We start from the raw sequence: 23808 nt of genomic DNA on the forward strand, positions 1-23808 counted from the left end.
AAAAATGGAGAAAAAGTGGAGAAAAAGTGGAGAATAAATGGAGAAAAAGTGGAGAAAAAGTGGAGAAAAAAATGGAGAAAAAGTGGAGAAAAAGTGGAGAATAAGTGGAGAAAAAGTGGAGAAAAAGTGGAGAAAAAAATGGAGAAAAAGTGGAGAAAAAGTGGAGAATAAGTGGAGAAAAAGTGGAGAAAAAGTGGAGAAAAAAATGGAGAAAAAGTGGAGAAAAAGTGGAGAAAAAGTGGAGAAAAAGTGGAGAAAAAGTGGAGAATAAATGGAGAAAAAGTGGAGAAAAAGTGGAGAAAAAGTGGAGAAAAAGTGGAGAAAAAAATGGAGAAAAAGTGGAGAAAAAGTGGAGAATAAGTGGAGAAAAAGTGGAGAAAAAGTGGAGAAAAAAATGGAGAAAAAGTGGAGAAAAAAATGGAGAAAAAGTAGAGAAAAAGTGGAGAATAAATGGAGAAAAAGTGGAGAAAAAGTGGAGAAAAAAATGGAGAAAAAAAATGGAGAAAAAGTGGAGAAAAAGTGGAGAAAAAGTGGAGAAAAAGTGGAGAAAATAATGAAGAAAAAGTGGCGAAAAAGTGGAGAATAAATGGAGAAAAAGTGGAGAAAAAGTGGAGAAAAAAATGGAGAAAAAGTGGAGAAAAAGTGGAGAATAAATGGAGAAAAAGTGGAGAAAAAAATGGAGAAAAAGTGGAGAAAAAGTGGAGAAAAAGTGGAGAAAAAAATGGAGAAAAAGTGGAGAAAAAGTGGAGAATAAGTGGAGAAAAAGTGGAGAAAAAGTGGAGAAAAAAATGGAGAAAAAGTGGAGAAAAAGTGGAGAAAAAGTGGAGATTAAGTGGAGAAAAAGTGGAGAAAATGTGGAGAAAAAAATGGAGAAAAAGTGGAGAAAAAGTGGAGAATAAATGGAGAAAAAGTGGAGAAAAAGTGGAGAAAAAAATGGAGAAAAAGTGGAGAAAAAGTGGAGAATAAGTGGAGAAAAAGTGGAGAAAAAGTGGAGAAAAAGTGGAGAAAAAAATGGAGAAAAAGTGGAGAAAAAGTGGAGAATAAATGGAGAAAAAGTGGAGAAAAAGTGGAGAAAAAAATGGAGAAAAAGTGGAGAAAAAGTGGAGAATAAATGGAGAAAAAGTGGAGAAAAAGTGGAGAAAAAGTGGAGAAAAAAATGGAGAAAAAGTGGAGAATAAATGGAGAAAAAGTGGAGAAAAAGTGGAGAAAAAAATGGAGAAAAAGTGGAGAAAAAGTGGAGAATAAATGGAGAAAAAGTGGAGAAAAAGTGGAGAAAAAAATGGAGAAAAAGTGGAGAAAAAGTGGAGAATAAATGGAGAAAAAGTGGAGAAAAAGTGGAGAAAAAGTGGAGAAAAAGTGGAGAAAAAGTGGAGAAAAAATGGAGAAAAAGTGGAGAAAAAGTGGAGCACCCTTTGGTGCCTTTCATGTGGCACTAAGGGGTGCTTAGCTTTGTATTTTGCCAAAAAAAATGAAAAAAAAAATGACGTAGGGTTCCCCCTAGTTTTGTAGCCAGCTAGGGTAAAGCAGACGGCTGCAGCCTGCAGACCACAGCTGGCAACCTCACCTTGGCTGGTAATCCAAAACTGAGGGCACCCCACGCTGTTATTTTAAATTAAATAAATAATTTAAAAAAAAAACACGTAGGGGTCCTCCAAAATTGGATCACCAGCCAAGGTAAAGCAGACAGCTGGGGCCTGATATTCTCAGACTAGGGAGGTCCATGGTTATTGGACTCTCCCAAGCCTAAAAATAGCAGGCCGCAGCCGCCCCAGAAGTGGCGCATCCATTAGATGCGCCAATCCTGGTGCTTCGCCCCAGCTCATCCCGCGCCCTGGTGCGGTGGCAAACGGGTTACTATATGGGGTTAATACCAGATGTGTAATGTCACCTGGCATCAAGCCCTGGGGTTGGTGAGGTCAGGCGTCTAAGGTAAGCCGAGCGGGGGGGGGGAGGTGGGGGGGAATGTGTGTGTGTGTGTGTGTGTGTATGTATGTGTACGTGTGTGTGTGTATATGTGTACATGCCGCGGGCAGGAGGGGGCGGAGTGAGCTGAGCGGGAAGTGTGGGCTTCCTGCACGTAACTAAGATAAACATCGGGTTACTAACCAAAGCGCTTTGCTTGGATACCCGATGTTTATCTTGGTTACCAGCTTGTGGCAGGCTGCCAGCGATGGCTCCTGCACACTGTAGCTGTAAAAAGCCCTGCTTTTTGCTGCTAGAACCGTTCTCGAACGTATCTAGAACTATCGAGCTTTTGCAAAAAGCTCGAGTTCTAGTTCGATCTCGAACAGTCCCAAAAATCACTCGAGCTTAGAACTGGAGAACCTCCAACCACGAACCGCGCTCAACTCTAGTGACCAGTCGATCCCGGAGGTTCTTATCAGTCCGGAAACGCTGAAAAATGGACCGGGAAGTTTTCACTCGCATACTTCTCTGATCTGTTGTCGAACATTTGGGGTCCCACTTTGCAGATAGCTTCCTCATGTCGAAATGTTCATGTATAATGACACAAACATGTTTACGGGAAATCCCTATGATATCTGCTATTTCTGCTATTTCTTTAGCTGCAATTCACCGATTTTCCAGTATGAAGTTGTGCACAGCATTGATGATCTCTGGAACAACAACCACTCTGATGAGAGTTGTTGTCACTACCCGGTGCCTATGAACAGCTGTACTTTACTGCTATTCGTCACCAGAGCTGCATTCGTGGAGCGTGGACTATGATGGAAGTTTGTGAGAACATTTTTGATAACAAATTGGTAAACGAGGGGTAGTTTGTAGGAGTCTTTATTTAAAGAAACTATTTTTTCATGTGGGGGGGGGTTTATTGGGTCAGTAATGGAGTTTTATGATAGATACCGCTCCAGTACTAACACCAGGGTTTAATGCCAGCTGACATTACACAGCTGACAGCAACCAAAAAATGATTACCCCAATTGCCACAGCACCAGGGCAATTGGGAAGAGTTGGAGCATCTAATGTGATGCACCAATTCTGAGGTAGCTGAGGGTTGATATTATTAGGCTGCGAAGGGCCAAATAACCTTGTACCTTTCCAAGCTTTTAAAATCGGCCCTGAGTAGTCTGCTTTACCTTGACTGCTTATTAAAAATAGGGGGACCCCACTCCATTTTTAGTTAATTAACTATTTATTAATTTATTAGGTTAAACAAGGCTAAAAACACACTTTAGTGCCATATGAAAGGCACTAAAGGGTGAAAGTGTACAATATACAATATACTGCAATAGCAATGAAATACTGCCTATATTTTAGATAAAAAGAAAAAATTTAAACCAGCACTCACCATATTATGCTGTGCAACACTCTGGTGTTTTTTATTTCAAAAAACGTGAATACATGCTGCGGCGTTACAGGGAGGGAAAACAGATGGTCAGCACATGAAGACGACAGCTGTTTCGCCCCTAGGGGTGGGGCTTCTACAGGTGGTCTTCTTCTTCTTTTTATCCTTCCTGAGGTTCCCACATAGTCGCAGAGATTGAAAGCGTATGTAACGCTGATTGCGACCGACTGCTGTGAGCAACTTGGCAGGTTATCTTGTTGTAGTAGTGCCCTGGTGTTTCCTTCTAACATTTACTACAATACTGCCTATATGCTTGCTCTTATCTCATCTCTCCCTTCTAGGTCAACTGTCCCTGAACTGCTTCCAGAGAAGTGTGTGCCAAGCATCAAGCCCCCGGTCTAATATAAGACCTGATGATGCAATGCGGCAGGCCAATCAAAGTAATAGCAATAGCCAACATGGTTACGGCATTATTGTGTATGGCAGGCAATCCCTGCGTATTAATTGGCTGTCTAACAGAAGTGAGACATGCGTGCGGGGACTCGAGCATGGCGCTCAAGCACCCACAATACTTGAACGAGTAATGAGTGTACTCAAGCACACTGGTAAGCTTTGGAACTCAAAAGGGCCTAGACATCCACGGAAGATAACAGTGCTGAATGATTTCAGAATTCTTTCCATTGTGATATAAAACCTCTTCACAATATCAAGTCAAGTGAAGAACACTCTCCAGGAAGTGGCAAAAAAAATTTGTATCCAGCATCCCCAAATAAAAGTCACACCTTTATTGAATCGGTTTAAAACATTATAAAATCAAGCATAGACAGCATGAACACACCGGTCTATGCGTTTTGGGCCCAGCCCATAGTCTTGACTAAGGTCTTTGCCCAAAACGTGTAGACTGGTCTGTTCATGCAGTCTATGCTTGATTTTATCATGTTTTAAATCGATTCAATAAAGGTGGGATTTTTATTTGCGGATGCTGGATACAAATCTTTTTTTGCCTTATCCATGGATCTAGGAACTGGCCTGTAGTTCCGAACATCACAGCTGCATTGTACTGGGCAATTAGTCGGAGCTGTCTGATCTTCAATTGTTGAAAATTTGACTCTCCAGGAAGTATTTGTTTCAGTATCTAAGTCAATCATAAAGAAAAGACTTCATAAGAGCAAATTCAGAATGCTGCCCACAAGGTGCAAACCATTAATGAGCCTTAAAAATAGAAAAGTCAGATTAGACTTTGCCTAAAAAGAAACATCTAAAGAAGCCAGTCCAGTTCTGGAAAAGTATTCCTTGCACAGATGAAACTAAAATCAACCTATACCAAAATGATGGTAAAAAAAAAAAAGTATGGAGAAGGCTTGGAATGGTTCATGATCCAAAGTACCCTACAACCTTGATAAGACATGGTGAAGGCAGTGTGATGGCATAGGCATGCATGGCTTTCAATGGCACTGGGACACTAGTGTTTATCGGTAATGTGACTGAAGACAGAAACAGTCGGATGAAGTCTGAAGTGTACAGGGCTTTACTTTCTGCTCAGATTCAATCAAATGCAGTAAGGTTGATTTGACGACACTTCACAGTACAGATGGACAATGATCTAAAACATACTACAAAAGCATCACTGGAGTTTTTATTTCAAAGAATTTTGGCTGAGTCAATCACCACTTTTTAGCCCCTAAAATGAAGACTTTGTAGAAAAATGATTGCAATTTCTAAATGTTTCACATCATATTTTTGTTCAAGCCATCTAATTAAAACTAAAAGTCTACACTTCAATTGCATCTGAGTTGTTTCATTTTAAATAGTGGCATGCAGAGCCCAAATTATGAAGAGTCAGTCACTGTCCAAATATTTATGGACCTAACTGTATGTGTACCTATAGTACCTATCCTTAATAATTTTGCTGTGCTTATATACATACATATATTTGGTAACACTGATGATACCAGCTCAGAACACTGATGACAACAGCACCTTGCATGTATGAATAAAGCCCCTTGAGATGTCTCTTCTCTCTTCCTAAGGCCTCTGCCAGACATACATGAAAAAAACAAACCGTTTTTTCACGTACATTTTAAAGGTGTGGTTTGCTCCCCGTGTGCCATTTTTGTGACACGTACATGTTCTCCGTGTGTTATACGTAATAACACACAGAGAACGGAAAGCTCCGCCTTACCTGCTTCTTCCGGTGCTGTCTGCGGTGCTGAATACCAGTGTCCGGCACAGGCCACACCTCGCATACGCTGCTTCCGGCCCCCAGTGAAGAAGATGCGTTGTTCAAATTTACTGGGTGACGGATGCAGGTGACAGCCACGGCAGAGATTGCAGGGCTCGTGGAAGTGAGAGTGTGTTTTTTTTATTTTTAACCTGACATGTGTGTTTCTCAGGCGCGTGTCACATGGGCCGGAATCCACACTACATCCGTGTGGTACGGGTGCGGCCCGTGTGACAGCCGTGCTGCCGGAGAAAAACTGACATGTCAGCGTATGGAACTCATGGACACTTGTAAGTACGGAACGGACACACCTTCCGTTCCTAAATACTTACGTGTGTCCTAACCATTAAGATTACCTTGGTCCACGTGTGCACGTGTCTCCGGTACGTGAGAAAAATGTCAAACACGTACCGGAGGCACGTGAGTGTGGCAGAGGCCCAAGCAAGAGCTCTCTACATCTTCCACAAGCTTCTAACTATGGAATCCACATGAGTGCCATTTCTCTGATTTTATAAGACACTGTGCACACAGACTCTCCAGATCAGCACCTTGATAGAGGCCCAAAAAGGCCGAAACGTTGGTCTCTGGACATCTGTATTCTCTTTTTTTACCTCCTTTTTTTTCTGCTTGAAAAATAAAAAGTGGACTTATATTGCAAATATTATTCTTTGGACTCTTATTATTTCACCTATGGTGTGCCGAAAATAATTTACATATATATATATATATATATATATATATACTAGAAGGTGGCCCGATTCTACGCATCGGGTATTCTAGAATATACGTATTGTGTAGTTCATGTATGATTTTTGTTATATATATATATATATATATAGAGATGTTGTTGTGTGTAGTTACCAAGTGTTTGTGTAGGCGCTGTACATGTTCTGGGTGTTGTCTGGGTGTGACGTGGGGTGAGAGCGGTGTTGTATGTGTGTTGCGTGTGTTGCGTTGTTTGTGGAGCGCTGTGTGTCTGTAGCGTTGTGTGTGTGTTGCGCGGTTTGTGTGTGTGTGGTGTGTTTTGGGGGGAGGTATGTTTTGTGCAATGTGTGTGTTGTGCGGTATGTGCGTATATTTGTGTGTGCCGCGGTGTTTGTGTGTTGGGTGTTGTGTGTGTCCAGCGTTGTCTGTGTGTGTGGGTGTCTGTGTAGGGTAGTTGTTTGTGGTTCCCAGTGTGTGTGTGTGTGTGTGGTGTGTTGTGCAGTGCGCGCGCGTGTGTGTGTGTGTGCATCAGCCTCTCTTCTCTCAGCCTACCTCTCCCAGCCTCCCTCCTCCCAGCCTCCCTCAGCATCAGCCTCCCTCTCCCAGCCTCTCCAAGCATCAGCCTCCACCAGCATCAGCCTCTCTCCTTCCAGCCTCCCCCAGCATCAGCCTCCGCCAGCATCAGCCTCTCTCCTTCCAGCCTCCTCCAGCATCAGCCTCCCTCTCCCAGCCTTCCCCAGGATCAGCCTCTCTCCTCCCAGCCTTCCCCAGCATCAGCTTTCCCCTCCCAGCCTCCCTCAGCATCAGCCTTCCCCAGCATCAGCCTCTCTCCTCCCAGCCTCAGCCTCTCTCCTTCCAGCCTCCCCAGCATCAGCCTCTCTCCTTCCAGCCTCCCTCAGCATCAGCCTCCTCTTCCCAGCCTTCCCCAGGATCAGCCTCTCTCCTCCCAGCCTCCTTCCTCCCAGCCTCCCCCTCCCAGCCTCCCTCAGCATCAGCCTTCCGCTCCCAGTCTCCCCCAGCATCAGCCTCTCCAAGCATCAGCCTCCACCAGCATCAGCCTCTCTCCTTCCAGCCTCCCCCAGCATCAGCCTCTCTCCTTCCAGCCTCCCTCAGCATCAGCCTCCCGTTCCCAGCCTTCCCCAGGATCAGCCTCTCTCCTCCCAGCCTCCTTCCTCCCAGCCTCCCTCAGCATCAGCCTTCCCCTCCCAGTCTCCCCCAGCATCAGCCTCCCCAAGCATCAGCCTCCACCAGCATTAGCCTCTCTCCTTCCAGCCTCCCCCAGCATCAGCCTCCCCAAGCATCAGCCTCCACCAGCATCAGCCTCCCTCGTCCCAGCCTCCCCCAGCATCAGCCTCCCCCTCAATCAGCCTCTCTCCTCCCAGCCTTCCCCATGATCAGCCTCTCTGCTCCCAGCCTCCTCCAGCACGCCGTGCTCCTCTGCCGACACTCACACACCCGATCGCATCCACTCACACACACCCGATCGCATCTACTCACACACACCCGATCGCATCCACTCGCACACACCCGATCGCATCCACTCACACACACCCGATCGCATCCACTCACACACACCCGATCGCATACACTCACACACACAGACACTGACGATATCGCACATACGCGCTGATACTCACAACATCCGGAGATATCACATGCCTCTGGCCATGTGATCCTCCGTCAGGTCCTGGAAGATCACAACAGCACAGTATCGAGGCCGAGAAGCAAGCGATATCCCAGGATGTTGTGAGTATGTGGATGCGATGTGAGGTGTGTGTGAGGTGTGTGTGTGTGTGAGAGTGAGTGTGATCTGATGTGTGTGCATGTTTGTGTGTGTGCTGTTATGTGTGTGCGTGTGGATCTTCCGCCGGAGCAGGACCTTGATGCGCTTGTAACCATGCGAGCATGGTTACCAACGTATCCACACCACTCCCGTGCGAGCGGGGGCCGGGGGGGGGGGGGGGGGAGTACAGTACTCACCTCCGTGACAGCCGTGTCAGTTCGGGGAATGCGCGGGGGGGGAGGTGGGGGGAGGAGTACAGTACTCACCTCCGTGACAGCCGTGTCAGTTCGGGGAATGCGCGGGGGGAGGGAGGGGGCGGGGCCAGAGCTAGCGTGCATTGCGTGAGGGGGGCGGGGCGTGGCGTGGCCGAATTGCCAATGCCTGCAGGGTGCCGGGGCGAGAGGCCAATCTGTGGGGGGGGCGGAGCCTGGGCGAGCGGCTGGCCAATCCGTGTGGGGGCGCAGCCTGGGCGAGCGGCCAATCGGTGTGGGGGGGCGGGGCCATGGCGAGCCCAGCGGCCAATCAGCTTTGTGTCACCGTAAGGACACAATTTTGGAGCATGACAGACAGACAGACAGACAGACAGACAGAATAAGGCAATTATATATATAGATTGCTCTATAAAGTCGTCTCTAAACTACAGAAAATATTCAAAATGATTCTACTTAATGCAAAATTATTGAAGTCACAAATACATTATTAATATATAACATAGGAATATAGGACTTAGCACCAGCTATGGCCCAAACACCCATTGCCCAGAATAGACGCTTTTCACTGATATAAAATCGTAAAGTATAAGATCAGCCGCTCAGCACTGATCAGTGAGGCTTGTAGAATGACAACATGATGATAGGAAAACTGCAGCTGCCATGTAAACCCCAACACACAAAACAGGGCACATATGGGACTCGCACAGGGCTCGCACAAAGCGCGCACAGGGCGCGCACAGGGCACGCACAGGGCACGCACAGGGCTCGCACAGGGCATGCACAGCGCTCGCACAGGGCACACACAGGGCACGCACAGGGCACGCACAGGGCTCGCACAGGGCACACACAGGGCACACACAGGGCTCGCACAGGGCACACACAGGGCACACACAGGGCACACACAGGGCACACACAGGGCTCGCACAGGGCACACACAGGGCTCGCACAGGGCACGCACAGGGCACGCACAGGGCTCGCACAGGGCACGCACAGGGCACACACAGGGCTCGCACAGGGCACACACAGGGCACACACAGGGCACGCACAGGGCACGCACAGGGCTCGCACAGGGCACGCACAGGGCACGCACAGGGCTCGCACAGGGCACGCACAGGGCTCGCACAGGGCACACACAGGGCACACACAGGGCACACACAGGGCACACACTCTCCTCTCAGCCTCCTCCAGCACGCCGTGCTCCTCTTCCGACACTCACAGATCCGATCGCATACACTCACACACACCCACACACACCCACCTGATCGCATACACTCACACACACCCGATCGCATACACTCACACACAAAGACACACACACTGACGATATTGCACATACGCGCTGATACTCTCAACATCCGGGGATATCACATGCTTCTGGCCATGTGATCCCCCGGCAGGTCCTGGAAGCTCACAACAGCACAGTATCGCCGCCGAGAAGCAAGCGATATCCCAGGATGTTGTGAGTATGTGGATGCGATGTGATGTGTGAGGTGTGTGTGAGTGTGATCTGATTTGTGTGTGTATGTGTGTGTGTGTGCTGTTATGTGTGTGTATGTTCCGCAGCTGCAGGACCTTGATGTGTGGATGCGATGTGATGTGTGTGTGAGGTGTGTATGAGAGTGAGTGTGAGCCGGTGTACACTGGTAACTATGATACACATCGGGTAACTAAGGGACCTTAGTTACCCGATGTGTATAATGGTTACCAGCGTTCACGGCCTCCGTCAAGATCCCAGCATCGCAAGGTTATGTCTGGCGCTGCCGGGATCCTGACGGAGCCGGTGTAGAAGCAAGCGATATCCCAGAATGTTGTGATGTGTGAGGTGTGTGTGAGAGTGAGTGTGAGAGTGAGTGTGATCTGATGTGTGTGTGTACTCACCTGGGAATCGGAGCTCCGTGTCAGTTGGGCCAGAGCGAGCGTGCATTGCGTGAGGGGGGCGGGGCCTGCAGAGAGCCGGGGCGAGAGGCCAATCCGTGTGGGGGGGCGGGGCCATGGCGAGCCCAGCGGCCAATCAGCTTTGTGTCACCGTAAGGACACAATTTCGGAGCATGACAGACAGACAGACAGATAGACAGACAGACAGACAGACAGATAGACAGACAGACAGAATAAGGCAATTATATATATATATATATATATATATATATATATATATATATATATATATATATATATATATATATATATATATATCTATTGAACATTTTCCTACAAGTTTTAAAAAAATGTATATATTTCTTAAGAAATATAACTGTTTCTTCTTTCCAGATTGTTCATAAGTGACAACAGGATATGTCAGTCATAACTGCTCTTATAGGGGTTGTTGCTTATTTTTATCCAGATTCCTGGAATTTTACTGTAAATTTTGCTACCTAGACATTTAAACATTGCTTTCTTTAATATTTTCATTTATTTTGTCAAAATAACTTGGCTATTAGGAATGTAGAAAAGGTGATAATCCGTGTGCGATCTATAACAGCGATGATTTGTACCCGTTACTTTTTTTAAAACATAAATAAGAACAGTTATAATTAAAAACAATTTAATGAAAACTTAAGGCAAAAGAGAAACTCAAATTTTAAGTATATATTCACTGGTTTTATGTTGCATTTATTTACATCTGTTGGTTCCTTTAGCATCACATGAAGCGTGGGGAGATAAGAGAATACACTTTACTGCTCTTAGATTGCACAGAATGAATCCCATACCCTCAATCCCAACATAATAGCATAAGATTTTTTTTCTCAAGGTATATTCACAAGTATCTAATGCTCATCTCTGGTAAAGTAAGTGCTGTGAGTTTATGTTCACCTCCATGACACAGCTTTAAATTAAACATGCTGCCTTGTGCCTGCTATGCCTATTATTGAATCTTGAAACCGATGTAATGCTCACCCAGCCATGCATCACTCAGAATGGATAAGTACAAATGGATTTATTTCTCTTGAGAGATGCTAACAGCCTCAGAAACAATGTGTACAAGAAATGCTCATCACCAGGATTATGGGAGGGATGGCATGATGGGGATCTTACAAATACAATTTGTAGGACACTAAAAAACATATTGTGCAGAAGATCCAACTTAAAGGGAAAGAGGAATGTTTTTGACACAGTAAAGGTATAGTGGTAAATGGGAGATATATTCTTCTTAGCAAGTGCCTTTCACATTGGTGAACAGCAGGGAAGAGGTCAAACCCTGGCCTGGACCATCTCTACTATTCTGGGTTTTTGGGGCAATGCCCAACTTGCACATCTGCAGGATTAGGATAGCATATAAAAATATTTAAAACAGTTAAACATGTTAGGAAAAAAAAAATCATTTTTTTTTTTTAAAGACGACATGTTCAAACAAACGCATTTCGGATTGAGTCCTTAGTCTTAGTACAAGACTAAGGACTCCGTTCGAAACGTGTTTGTTTGATTATGCTGTCCTTAATTTTTTTTTTATATAATTTTTTTCCCTAACATGTTCAACTGTTTTAAATATTTTTTACAAATAAAAGAATGGTTTTATGAAGTTACGATTGCTGGATCCCTTGCTTTTTCTGCGTTTCCTGCTGACTCTACCAGTATCCGCTGCAACAGATCTCATAACTAACTGGTAAGCCGACTAACTAAACCACAGAATGGTATTTTAGTGTTCGCTTTATTTTTTGAGCAGTTTATATACAGTATATAGTACAACACTACCGGAGAGGAAATGGATCTGTAGATATAAGAACTGAACACTAATATTCAGGAAAATAAAGTAAGTCTTTATATCAGTACCATAATACATTTATAGTTACGCTAGATGGTGGCCCGATTCTAACGCATCGGGTATTCTAGAATTTATTGTGTAGTTAATGTATGATTTTTGACTAATAATGGAAGGAAGACACAATATATTTTTTGTCAAAGATACATTTTATTGTTTCAAAATTGATGGTACATCTTGGGCTTGTGTGTCCTTAGTTTGTGAAAGATTCTCTTCTTCTGGCTGTTGTGTCTGAGATTCTGCTTCCGGGGTTAGTAAGGCATTCTTGTGTTGTAGTGTGACTTCTTCTTGAGGTTGTGTGTGATGTTCGTGCTCGTGTGGTTGTCTGGTCTTCCTTTGTAGCATTGTGTTTCTTGTGACGTTGTTGTTGGCTTCTTCCTGTTGCTGGATTGTTGTGTTGCTGGGTTGCGTTTTTTCTTTTAGGAGCCCTTGTAAGGCCGGAAGGTTAAATGTTGTTTGTCGTAATCTGTGAAAGATACCCACATAGACAGTGGTAGCGAATGATCAAGTAGAGTCAAGTAAAGTAGTCAGGTCAGGGCAATGTCACGGAGTATGTGGCCCCATCCTGTGATTGCCACCATCCTGGTATGTGCCCCCATTGTGGTATAGGCAGGATCCTTGTGTATACAGCATCCTGGTCTGTGTACCATCCTGGTATAGTCTCCATCCTTGTATGGCCCTCATCCTCGTATGTGGGCTGTTGCTTTGATGTGGCCCCATGCTGGTATGTGCCCCCATCGTGGTGCAGTCACCATCCTGACATGTGCCCCCATCCTGGTCTCTGTGCGCAATCTGGTGTAGGCAGCCTCCCGGTATAGGCACCATCCAAAATGTTTCCTAAGGTGTCCCTTGTACCTGTCCGCCGGCTGCTCGCTCCTGTGTGGCGTCCGCTCCGTTTTTCCACTGTGGCCGGTGGTGAGTTGCAGGCTGTGGCGTTGGGAGGTGTGGGTTGGCCTGGTATGTGGGCTGATGCTGTGATGTAGCCCCATGCGGGTATGTGCCCCCATCAAGGTGAAGCCACCATCCTGACATGTGGCCCCATCCTGGTCTGTGTGCACACTCTGGTGTAAGCAGGCAGCATCCTGGTCTGTGTTCCATCCTGGTATAGTCTCCATCCTGGTATGGCCCCCATCCTGGTATGTGCACTGATGCTGTGATGTGACCCCATCCTGTGATTGCTGCCATCCTGGTATGTGCCCCCATCGTGGTATAGGTAGGATTCTTGTGTATGCAGCATCCTGGTCTGTGTCCCATCCGGGTATAGTCTGCATCCTTGTATGGCCCCCATCCTGGTATGTGGGTTGATGCTGGTATGTGGCCCCATCCTGGTATGTAGCCCAATCGTGATATAGGCAGGATCCTTGTGTATGCAGCATCCTGGTCTGTGTCCCATCCTGGTATAGTCTCCATCCTTGTATGGCCCCCATCCTGGTATGTGGGTGTCTGTGTAGGGCGGTGTTTGTGTTGCACGGTGTGTTTGTATTGCGTTGTGTGTGTGTTGTGGTGCGTATGTGGGGCGATGTATGTGTGTTGTGGGGGTGTGTATTTTGTGCGGTGTGTGTGTATTTGTCTGTGTGCCATGGTGTGTGAGTGGGGGCGTGTGATTCTTGGGCGATGTGTGTGTGCGGGGGTGTTTGTGTGCAGCTGTGGGTGTGTGCACCCATGTGGGGGTGGTTGTGTGTGTGGGGGTGGCGCGTTTGATATAAGCAGGGTTGTTGTGTGTGTGTGTCGCCCTGGGCAAGCCAGGGGACACAGGTCACACACCACCACACCCCACATCCCAGGTAGGCACACCTAAGCTGAACCAAAAATCCTTGTTGCCTTCCTCCAGTAGTCTGATGATGCACACCAGGGGGTGGGCCAGGCGGTTGGCTCCGCCCACCTAGGAGCTCACAACTCTGGAGGCAGGAAGTACCAGGCAGATTAGCCCAGGGAGGGCAAGTGTAAACACCAAAGTGAAAGTAGAGAGAGAGAGAAGTGGAAAAGGAGGAAAGCAAGTGAGGTGACAAGAAGAAAAGAGAGAAGCCTGAGAGCCCAGCTTTGTGTAGGGCCAGAACAGCAAGGTCAGCGACGGCGGTGACTGTCCGGAGGGGGACCGTTTGGAAGTTCCTGGAAGGACCCCGTTGGCTGTGTGCCCGGTGGTCTGGAGCAGTGTTCCGAAGGACAGTCAGCACCAGGGCAGGGGCCTCTCGGACCCCGGCAAGGCTAGGAGTCGCCAAATTTGCCGAATCCGTCAGTGAAGGGGACGTAGATTCCCCCAACAACCAAGTCCCGATTGAAGGCAACAGTCCAACCTGTACAACAGAGGCACCGCCACCGCCAGGGCACCAGTCTCTGAGGGCCAGCGCCTGCGGGCAAAGTGTAGTGCTCCTCCGGCCCAGCTTGAAGCCGGGGAGCGGGTTACCGGTGGGGACCCATCGCAACCATCCGTACATACAGGTGCAAGGAAGAGGGACATCACCGTCACCTACCGGGGAAGCAAAGCAGCCGTCTGTGGGACCGTCCTACCAGCCGTTTGGTTTACCGTACAAACTGTGTCCAAGTCTCAGGCTGAGTGAGTACCACAGTGCCGCAAGGCACAGCGCTGCCCCCGCGTCCCTGCGCCCACCAAGCCCTGCACCTCCCAAGCCATCACCGGGCCCCGGGATCACCAACCCCTACCCACGGAGGGGCAACACAACACCTGGCTGCTCCCCATCACCATCCCCGGGATCCCTGCATAGAGCAGCGGTGGTGCTACACATCACCACAACCGTGGGTGGCGTCACAGACATTATCCCAACACCCCAAACAACCCCCCTTTCACTCACGGGTGAGGAGTGCCGCTCGAGGAAAACCCCCGGGATCCGGCCTACGGCTCGAGCCACCACTGAGCAGCCGGACCCGAGCAGAAGGGGTGAGCGCGGTGTGCTGATACCCTCCTCCCCGCCCGCGACATGTGCGTGGTGGTTTGTGTGTGCCGGTGTGTGTGTGTTTGTGTTGGGCTGTGTGGGAGTCATGGTGTGTGTGTCTGTGTGTGTGTGTGTGGCTTCATTTCCTGCTGGCCATGAATAGTAATGATTGGCTCATGAGCACTCCGGGACGCAGCTCTCCCACTAACCACCGATGAATGCTGGCTACTTAAATATTTACACTGCAGTGAATGTGAAGTAGCCGCTCATATATAGTAATGAGCGGCTCATGAATAGTAATGAGTGGCTCCTTATCATTCACAGCAGTGTTAATATTTAAGTAGCCATGTGCTTCCCCTACATTTATCGTTGGTTAGCGGGAGAGCTGCGACCCGGAGTGCTGGGTTCCTAGTGCGCCGCAGCTGCGTCTCCACCGGTCCCAGTCTTTCTGTGTGTCTCTTTGGCGCGGGGAAGCCCTGCGATGCCGCAGCTGCGTCTCCTCCGGTCCTCGTCCCGCTGTGTTTCTGTGGCGTAGTTGGGTCACTGACCTGCGCTTTGGGGCCTCCTGTGGGTTGGGGCTTACTGTGCTCCATCGTGTCGGGTGTAGGGAGCTTCCATGGTGGTGTCCCTTTTACCTGTCCGCCAGCTGCGTCATGGCGTTGTCAGGGTTTCGGCGAGTGGGCGTGTCCTAATTCAGCGGTCGTCGCTGCTGATTGGGTGTGGGTAGAGTAAGGTGTGGGTGTGTGGGGGGCAGTGGCGTAGCTACTGCTTTTGCCGCCCGGGGCGGTCGTCAAATTTGCCGACCCCTCCGTTAGCCGTCAATAATCCAGAAACCTTAAAAAATCCAGAAAGCCATCAAAACATTTATTTTTCATGGAACTACAATCAAAGATCTAATTGTAGACTGCTGCTATTAGTCCTAGATTTTCCCCTTTTTGAACACATATGTAGGCCTATTATACACACACACAGCTCTGCTGCATACATACAGACAGACACAGCTCTACTGCATACATACAGACACACACATACACACAGCTCTGTTGCATACATACAGACACACACACAGCTCTGTTACATACATACAGACACGCACACAGCTCTGCTGCATACATACAGACACACATAGCTCTACTGCATACATACAGACACACACACAGCTCTGCTACATACATACATACAGACACACACACAGCTCCGCTGCATACATACAGACACACACACAGCTCTGCTGCAAACATTCTTACAGACAGCTCTACTGGATACATATAGACAGACACACAGCTCTACTGCATACATACAGACAGACACACACAGCTCTACTGCATACATACAGACAGACACAAACAATTCTGCTGCATACATACAGACACACAGAACTCTGCTGCATACATACAGACACACAACTCTGCTGTATACATACAGACAGACACACCCAACTCTGCTGCATACATACAGACAGACACACACAACTCTGCTACATACATATAGACACACACACAGCTCTGCTGCATATGTGGCGCCCCTGACCTGGTCAGGCACCACTGAGTACTGCACCCATGCTGGGGACAGTACAATACAGGTAATCCAGAAGGCTGACCGAGGTGTGACTACACAGGCGCATAGTGATCAGGTCTCACACATGTACCTTTGGGAGGACCCCTGGGGATCCCAGGAGGGGGTAAAAGCCTTCACCTCCACTTGAGGAGTGGAGGGGGCGAAGCCTCCATCTCCACTCAAGGGGTGTGGTAGAGAGCCTGGTTGCTAGGTGACGTAGGCAGGCACAAAGGGAAAAGAGAAGGAGGAGTAAACAGTCTGAAGCAGAGTGTGGAGGAGTGAGGAGCATGGAAGTGGAGCTCAGACAGGAGCAGCAGTGCAGGTCCCACGAGTGAGCCAGTTTAGTGCAGCAGTCCAGGAAGAGCAGAAGCAGACCCTGGAGCTGTTGCAGTCTAACAGCGTCCGCGCAGTGACTACCGACGGGGGAGAACGGTCACCTGGTAGTGCTGCCCGAACACCACACACAGCTGGAGAGAGAGCAGTGTAGTGGAAAGTAAGGAGACTGTCAGGGAGTACCAGGCCCAAACGGGCGGCAGATCCCGATGCGGGGATAGATCCACCTTTCCTTGCTAAACCTGCCGGTGTGGGGCCCTTAAAGCCCACGCCACAACACCACAAAAGCCGCAGCCACGTAGCCACAGTTAGGGCCCATAGTTCACAGGAGGCAAGCAGCTGGAGTGATCTGGTCCAGGCGACAAGCAAACGGCAAACAAACGAGGGGAGCAGCTACTTCCCTGGGTGACCCCCATAGGGACTAAAAGTCGGGGTTACCACAAACCACAGAAGGGCTAAGGAAGGCGAGTCGGTAGCCACCCTCATCAGTCAGCCTGAAGGATACCTGGTTCCAGCCTGGTTCATCCCAGCTACGCCCGGGTTACTCACCCTGCCATCAACTGTGAGTAAAACCCCTGAAAGACATTCTGCTTGTGTGGAGTTATTCTGCGCCTTGTGGTTCTACACACCTACACAGGGCCCTGGGGCTTGCCTCACTCTCAGGAGGCTATTACAACTGGCTGCACCCACCATCAGCCCCAGGCATCCCTTAACCTGCAGTGGCGGTCCCCACTGACCGCAATTCTGAGAGTGGCGTCACGACAATCCTAAAAGAAGATCTCCTACCTGTGACAAGATCCAGCTGAGTGGAGTCCCTGAAGGTAATGCACCGACACATCACTGGTGGGGCTTCACATCTGGCGTCACGAACAGGATAAGGACTAGACCTGTTCAGACAGGTGACCATGTGCCTGGGCGGTCCGCTTGGAAAATTGGAAGCGCCGCCATATTGCCACCATGAAAAGCGCGCTGAAAAACAACAGCAGCCCGCGCTGGGAGAAGTTACCGCCCACGAAGAGGTGTGGCTACCCAGAGATCCCCTGCAGAGTCCTGACCTCGCAAGTGAAGACAGCGGAGGCGTTCAGAGACGTCGGGACAGAAAGGGAGCCAGAAGCCTGCTGCTGGAAGAGGCAGAGCAGAAACTGAAGAGCCTGCAACTGGAGGCAGCGACGAGTCCGCTGCTGGGAAATCGTGCAGAAGAAGGCGCAGAGGAAATGGCGTCTGAACGCAGAAACCCAGAACCAGGCTCCGCTGCCTGGTGGTATCGGGAGCTTGCCCAGTTCTGCGACCGACTGGAGACCCGGGTCGTAGAGCAGATCAGAGAGGAACGCACGGAGCTTCTGGAGATGGCTGCAGCGGTTCAGGCCTATGAGAGGGGAACCGCACGACGAGTGCCAGACCGGACGGCGACGACTCAGACCCCGATGATACCACCGATGGGTGAGTCCAGTGTTGCCCCTGCCAGCGCGAGTGCCCCGACCCCTGCTGCCACGCCCGCGGTCCTTGAAGAGGCGCCCGGCGCGGCGACGCTGAACCAGGCCGCAGCCACGCCAGGTGCGGCCCGCCAAGCCCAGGCCGCCGCAGAGATGCCCTGCCCGGCCCGCAAAGATCCGGCTGCCACCGCGACCCTCATCCATGCCGCGGGTGTGACGCTGACCCAGGCCGCCGCCTTGCTAGGCCCGGCCCGCCAAGACCCCACCGCAGCAGCGACGCTCATCCACGCCGCAGGCGAGGTGCTGAACCAGGCCGCAGCCACGCCGGGTGCGGCCCGCCAAGCCCCGATCGCTGCAGCGACGCCCAGCCCAGCCTGCACAGATCCCATCGCGGCTGCGACGCCAATTCAGGCCGCCGCAGCGATGCCCTGCCCGGCCTGCCAAGAACCGGCCACAGTAGCGATGCCCGCTAAGACTCCAGCTTCGACACCAACGCTGATCCAGGCCGCCGCGATGCAGGGCGCGGCCCGCCAAGACCAGGCCGCCGCCATGTCAGGCGCGGCCCGCCAAGACCAGGCCGCCGCCATGTCAGGCGCGGCCCGCCAAGACAAGAATGTACCTCTGTTTACCCCGGCCTGCAAGGCCAGAGCAGACACCGCTCCCCAGTCTAAGGAAGTCCCTGCTAGGAAGTCCCTGATAGGAGAGGACCCTGAATACTGGAAGCTGAAGGCTGACCTAGAGGCCCAGTTCCCACAGGAGATGGTGGATCGGTATCTGCTCCCTCCGCACACCCCCAGGAGGATTCCGGCAATATCCACGCCAAAGAGTCCCCCGCCCGGGCCTGCTGATGACCACCCATCCCCGGCGCTGCCACAACAGGAGTGCTCAGAAGAACTAAGGGGGAGAGGAGGCCAGGAAGCTGAGGAGCTGACCCCGGAGCCATCAGCAGTGGATCCATGCCCAGAGCCAGAGATGCCGCCGTATTCCCGCTGGGATGAAGAGGAAGATTTGTCCAGAAACCTCACCTGGGAGCCTGCAAACAGTGAAGTAACAGCCCAGCAGAATCCAGCCCGTAGGACACGACGCCATAGCAGAACCAAGCTTTCCCCTGCACCGCAGTCTCCAGAGCAGAAAGACGAAGTCATGGCAAGAGACTTGGAAGAGAAACGGTTCCTGAGAAGGGCCAAATCCCAGGTCAGAGGCCCACTTTGTCGTGGAGTAGTAGAGGATTTCAGTTTGAAGAGTGGATATGGCTTCATAGTAGCTCCTGGTATGAAGGAAGGCATCTTTGTTAATAGAAGAGACGTTAGAGCCCATTTGCCTAGAGGACATCCAGGAAGGAACCTACGGACAGGAGATACAGTGGAATTCACAATGCATCAGGGAGAAAGAGGATGGTATGCACTTGACGTTACGCCATGTACCAGAGATTCCTATAGAAACCCAGTTGTCTCCATACCACAAGAAAAAGAAACAGATACAGAAGAAGAAAGGAAAGATAAAGGACCCACTGATGAGACTACCTCCCATGATGAGAGAAATGAAGAAAACAACAGGTGCCGCAGCCCTACAGGCCCAAGCCCTGGTAAGGAGGAATCTATGTAAAGTAAAGAAAGAAGTACAGAAGTTACCAGTTTGACAAGTTTTGAAAAGTTTTGCAACGTTAATGTTTAAGAAATGCGCCCACATGAACTAATGTGAGAAACCCATAAACCTTAAGGCTATGAACTGGCTATAGCCACAAACTCTCGCAGTGTAAATAGTTACCCCAGAGGTACCACCACCAGAGCCAGCCTGTTTAGGGGCTTGGCTCGCCTGCAACCAGGGAGCACGTCTGTTTATAGGGCCTTGGCTCGCCTGCAACCAGGGAGCATGCCTGTTTATGGGGCCTGGCTCTCCACCACAAAGAGGGTACCTGGTCAGCACCAACCGTGAAGGCCGCCTCTGGATCCTGCCAGAAGAGGCTGAAGGCGCGGCTTCACCAGGCCAGGTATGCCCTGAAGACCACCAGCCCATGAAAGTCGCCTCTACATCCTGCCAGAAGTGGCTGAAGGCGCGGCCAACGTGAGAGGGTTTTGGGTGGGTTAACGGACTTGTGGGTGGAGGGTGGTGATGTATGGTACCTGGTGGTTTTAAATGTTTTACCATGTTTTACTGTTTTATGCATTTTAAAATGTTGTCTTGCAGCCCGAGGACGTGCTGGTGATAACTAAGGGGGAATGTGGCGCCCCTGACCTGGTCAGGCACCACTGAGTACTGCACCCATGCTGGGGACAGTACAATACAGGTAATCCAGAAGGCTGACCGAGGTGTGACTACACAGGCGCATAGTGATCAGGTCTCACACATGTACCTTTGGGAGGACCCCTGGGGATCCCAGGAGGGGGTAAAAGCCTTCACCTCCACTTGAGGAGTGGAGGGGGCGAAGCCTCCATCTCCACTCAAGGGGTGTGGTAGAGAGCCTGGTTGCTAGGTGACGTAGGCAGGCACAAAGGGAAAAGAGAAGGAGGAGTAAACAGTCTGAAGCAGAGTGTGGAGGAGTGAGGAGCATGGAAGTGGAGCTCAGACAGGAGCAGCAGTGCAGGTCCCACGAGTGAGCCAGTTTAGTGCAGCAGTCCAGGAAGAGCAGAAGCAGACCCTGGAGCTGTTGCAGTCTAACAGCGTCCGCGCAGTGACTACCGACGGGGGAGAACGGTCACCTGGTAGTGCTGCCCGAACACCACACACAGCTGGAGAGAGAGCAGTGTAGTGGAAAGTAAGGAGACTGTCAGGGAGTACCAGGCCCAAACGGGCGGCAGATCCCGATGCGGGGATAGATCCACCTTTCCTTGCTAAACCTGCCGGTGTGGGGCCCTTAAAGCCCACGCCACAACACCACAAAAGCCGCAGCCACGTAGCCACAGTTAGGGCCCATAGTTCACAGGAGGCAAGCAGCTGGAGTGATCTGGTCCAGGCGACAAGCAAACGGCAAACAAACGAGGGGAGCAGCTACTTCCCTGGGTGACCCCCATAGGGACTAAAAGTCGGGGTTACCACAAACCACAGAAGGGCTAAGGAAGGCGAGTCGGTAGCCACCCTCATCAGTCAGCCTGAAGGATACCTGGTTCCAGCCTGGTTCATCCCAGCTACGCCCGGGTTACTCACCCTGCCATCAACTGTGAGTAAAACCCCTGAAAGACATTCTGCTTGTGTGGAGTTATTCTGCGACTTGTGGTTCTACACACCTACACAGGGCCCTGGGGCTTGCCTCACTCTCAGGAGGCTATTACAACTGGCTGCACCCACCATCAGCCCCAGGCATCCCTTAACCTGCAGTGGCGGTCCCCACTGACCGCAATTCTGAGAGTGGCGTCACGACAATCCTAAAAGAAGATCTCCTACCTGTGACAAGATCCAGCTGAGTGGAGTCCCTGAAGGTAATGCACCGACACATCACTGGTGGGGCTTCACACATACATACAGACAGACAGCTCTGCTGGACACAGACAGACACACACAGCTCTACTGCATACAGACAAGACACACACAACTCTGCTGCACACATACAGACAGACACACACAACTCTGCTGCATACATACAGACAGACACACACAACTCTGCTGCATACATAGACACACACAACTCTGCTACATACATATAGACACACACAGCTCTGCTGCATACATACAGACAGACAGCTCTGATGGACACATATAGACAGACACACACAGCTCTACTGCATACAGACAAGACACACACAACTCTGCTGCACACATACAGACAGACACACACAACTCTGCTGCACACATACAGACAGACACACACAACTCTGCTGCATACATAGAGACAGACACACACAACTCTGCTGCATACATAGAGACATACACAACTCTGCTACATACATGTAGACACACACAGCTCTGCTGCATACATACAGACAGACAGCTCTGATGGACACATATAGACAGACACACACAGCTCTACTGCATACAGACAAGACACACACAACTCTGCTGCACACATACAGACAGACACACACAACTCTGCTACATACATATAGACACACACACAGCTGTTACGAGGGGGACCCGGGGAAGCGTGCCAAGATGGGAAATGGACAGCTTCCGCCGGTCAAGGTCCACTGTGCGGTGTAAGGGACCGCTGCTATGGTCAGGAAAGAGTGAGCGGGTTGCTACTAGTGATCGTCTGGAATGTCACAGATGATCTATGTACACCGGTCCGCCCTAACCCGTGAGGGTTGTATGGCTCGGGGCTTCTCGATCGGTGTACCTGTTGCACGGGGACGCACAGAGGTGCCTACGCACGTGTGCCAGCGGGAGTCACAGGATATGGCACGAGGGTAGCACAGAGGTGCCCACACACGTGTGCTTTCAATAACCAGGTGAATCCGGTGGAGACTCGAGGAGCTCACCTGGGACAGGAACACGGCCTGTTGAAGGAGATACTGCCGGAGCAGCAAGGCAGGAACACGGCCTGCAAACCAGGTGCTGCCTGAGCAGCAAGGGCAAAGCCCACAAAAGACAATAATGCCTGAGCAGTGGCGTGGCAGCACGCTGCCAGACATCCAAACATAGAAGGACGGTCAAGCGCTGCCATGATGGCAGGGGGAGCTTTTAAGGAGGTGTAGCTCCACCCAAGGGCGGGCGTGAGATGGACGTGACCCAATCAGGATTCGTGACGTCTTGGCCCGGCCAGTCAAGATTCAGCACACCACCAGCCTCGTTATCGGGCCGTGTGATATCAGTGAGCGAATCAGAAGACGTCACGTGGGGCACATACTCATCTTCCTGCCTCTGGGTCATAAAGGCGGGATCCTCGGTTTCACAATGTGCAGAGATAAGGGAAGTCTTGCTGCTTCCCTGAGCATCCATCCTTTGCACACTGCGCAACCTCCCCGACCCTCTGTGATGCTGAGCAGGAGGGCTCGTGGCAGACAAGGGATGGGAGACCACTCCATTCCTTGCAAGGGGAGAACCACTAGGTGTCACTCTTCTGCTGCGTCTCCAAGGAGGCAACTCCTGCAGACTGCGCAGTCTCCCAGACCTTTGGTGCTGCTGAGCAGGAGGGCTCGCGGCAGACAAGGAATGGGGGACCACCTCATTCCTTGCAACAGGAGAGCCACGAGGTGTAACACACAGCTCTGCTGCATACATACAGACAGACAGCTCTGCTGGACACATATAGACAGACACACACAGCTCTACTGCATACATACAGACAAGACACACACAACTCTGCTGCATACATATATACAGACACACAGAGCTCTGCTGCATACATACAGACAACTCTGCTGCATACATACAGACAGACACACAACTCTAGTGCATATACATACAGATAGACACACACAACTCTGCTTCATACATGACAGACACACACAACTCTGCTGCATACATACAGATAGACACAACTCTGCCGCATACATACAGACAAACACAACTCTGCTGCATACATATAGACAGACACACACAACTCTGCTGCATACATACAGACACATACAACTCTGCTGCATACATATAGACACACACACAGCTCTTGGGGGCCCACACATGCGGCTCCGGGGGGGGGGTGCAGGGCATACATCTGGGGGGAGAAGCCCATACAGCTC

General features: G+C 50.2%; 1 protein-coding gene across 1 annotated transcript in view; it reads right to left on the minus strand.

Annotated features, from left to right (window-relative positions):
• The window catches only part of LOC142291659 (uncharacterized), a 1021181-nt gene that overhangs the window by 146195 nt on the left and 851178 nt on the right, over positions 1-23808 (minus strand). Inside the window, exon 96 of the mRNA XM_075336344.1 lies at positions 2656-2662. Coding sequence (XP_075192459.1) covers positions 2656-2662 — 7 coding nt within the window. The remainder of the gene's footprint in view (positions 1-2655; positions 2663-23808) is intronic.

The sequence above is a fragment of the Anomaloglossus baeobatrachus genome, chromosome 2 (genome assembly GCF_048569485.1).
Source record: "Anomaloglossus baeobatrachus isolate aAnoBae1 chromosome 2, aAnoBae1.hap1, whole genome shotgun sequence".
NCBI lineage: Eukaryota > Metazoa > Chordata > Amphibia > Anura > Aromobatidae > Anomaloglossus > Anomaloglossus baeobatrachus.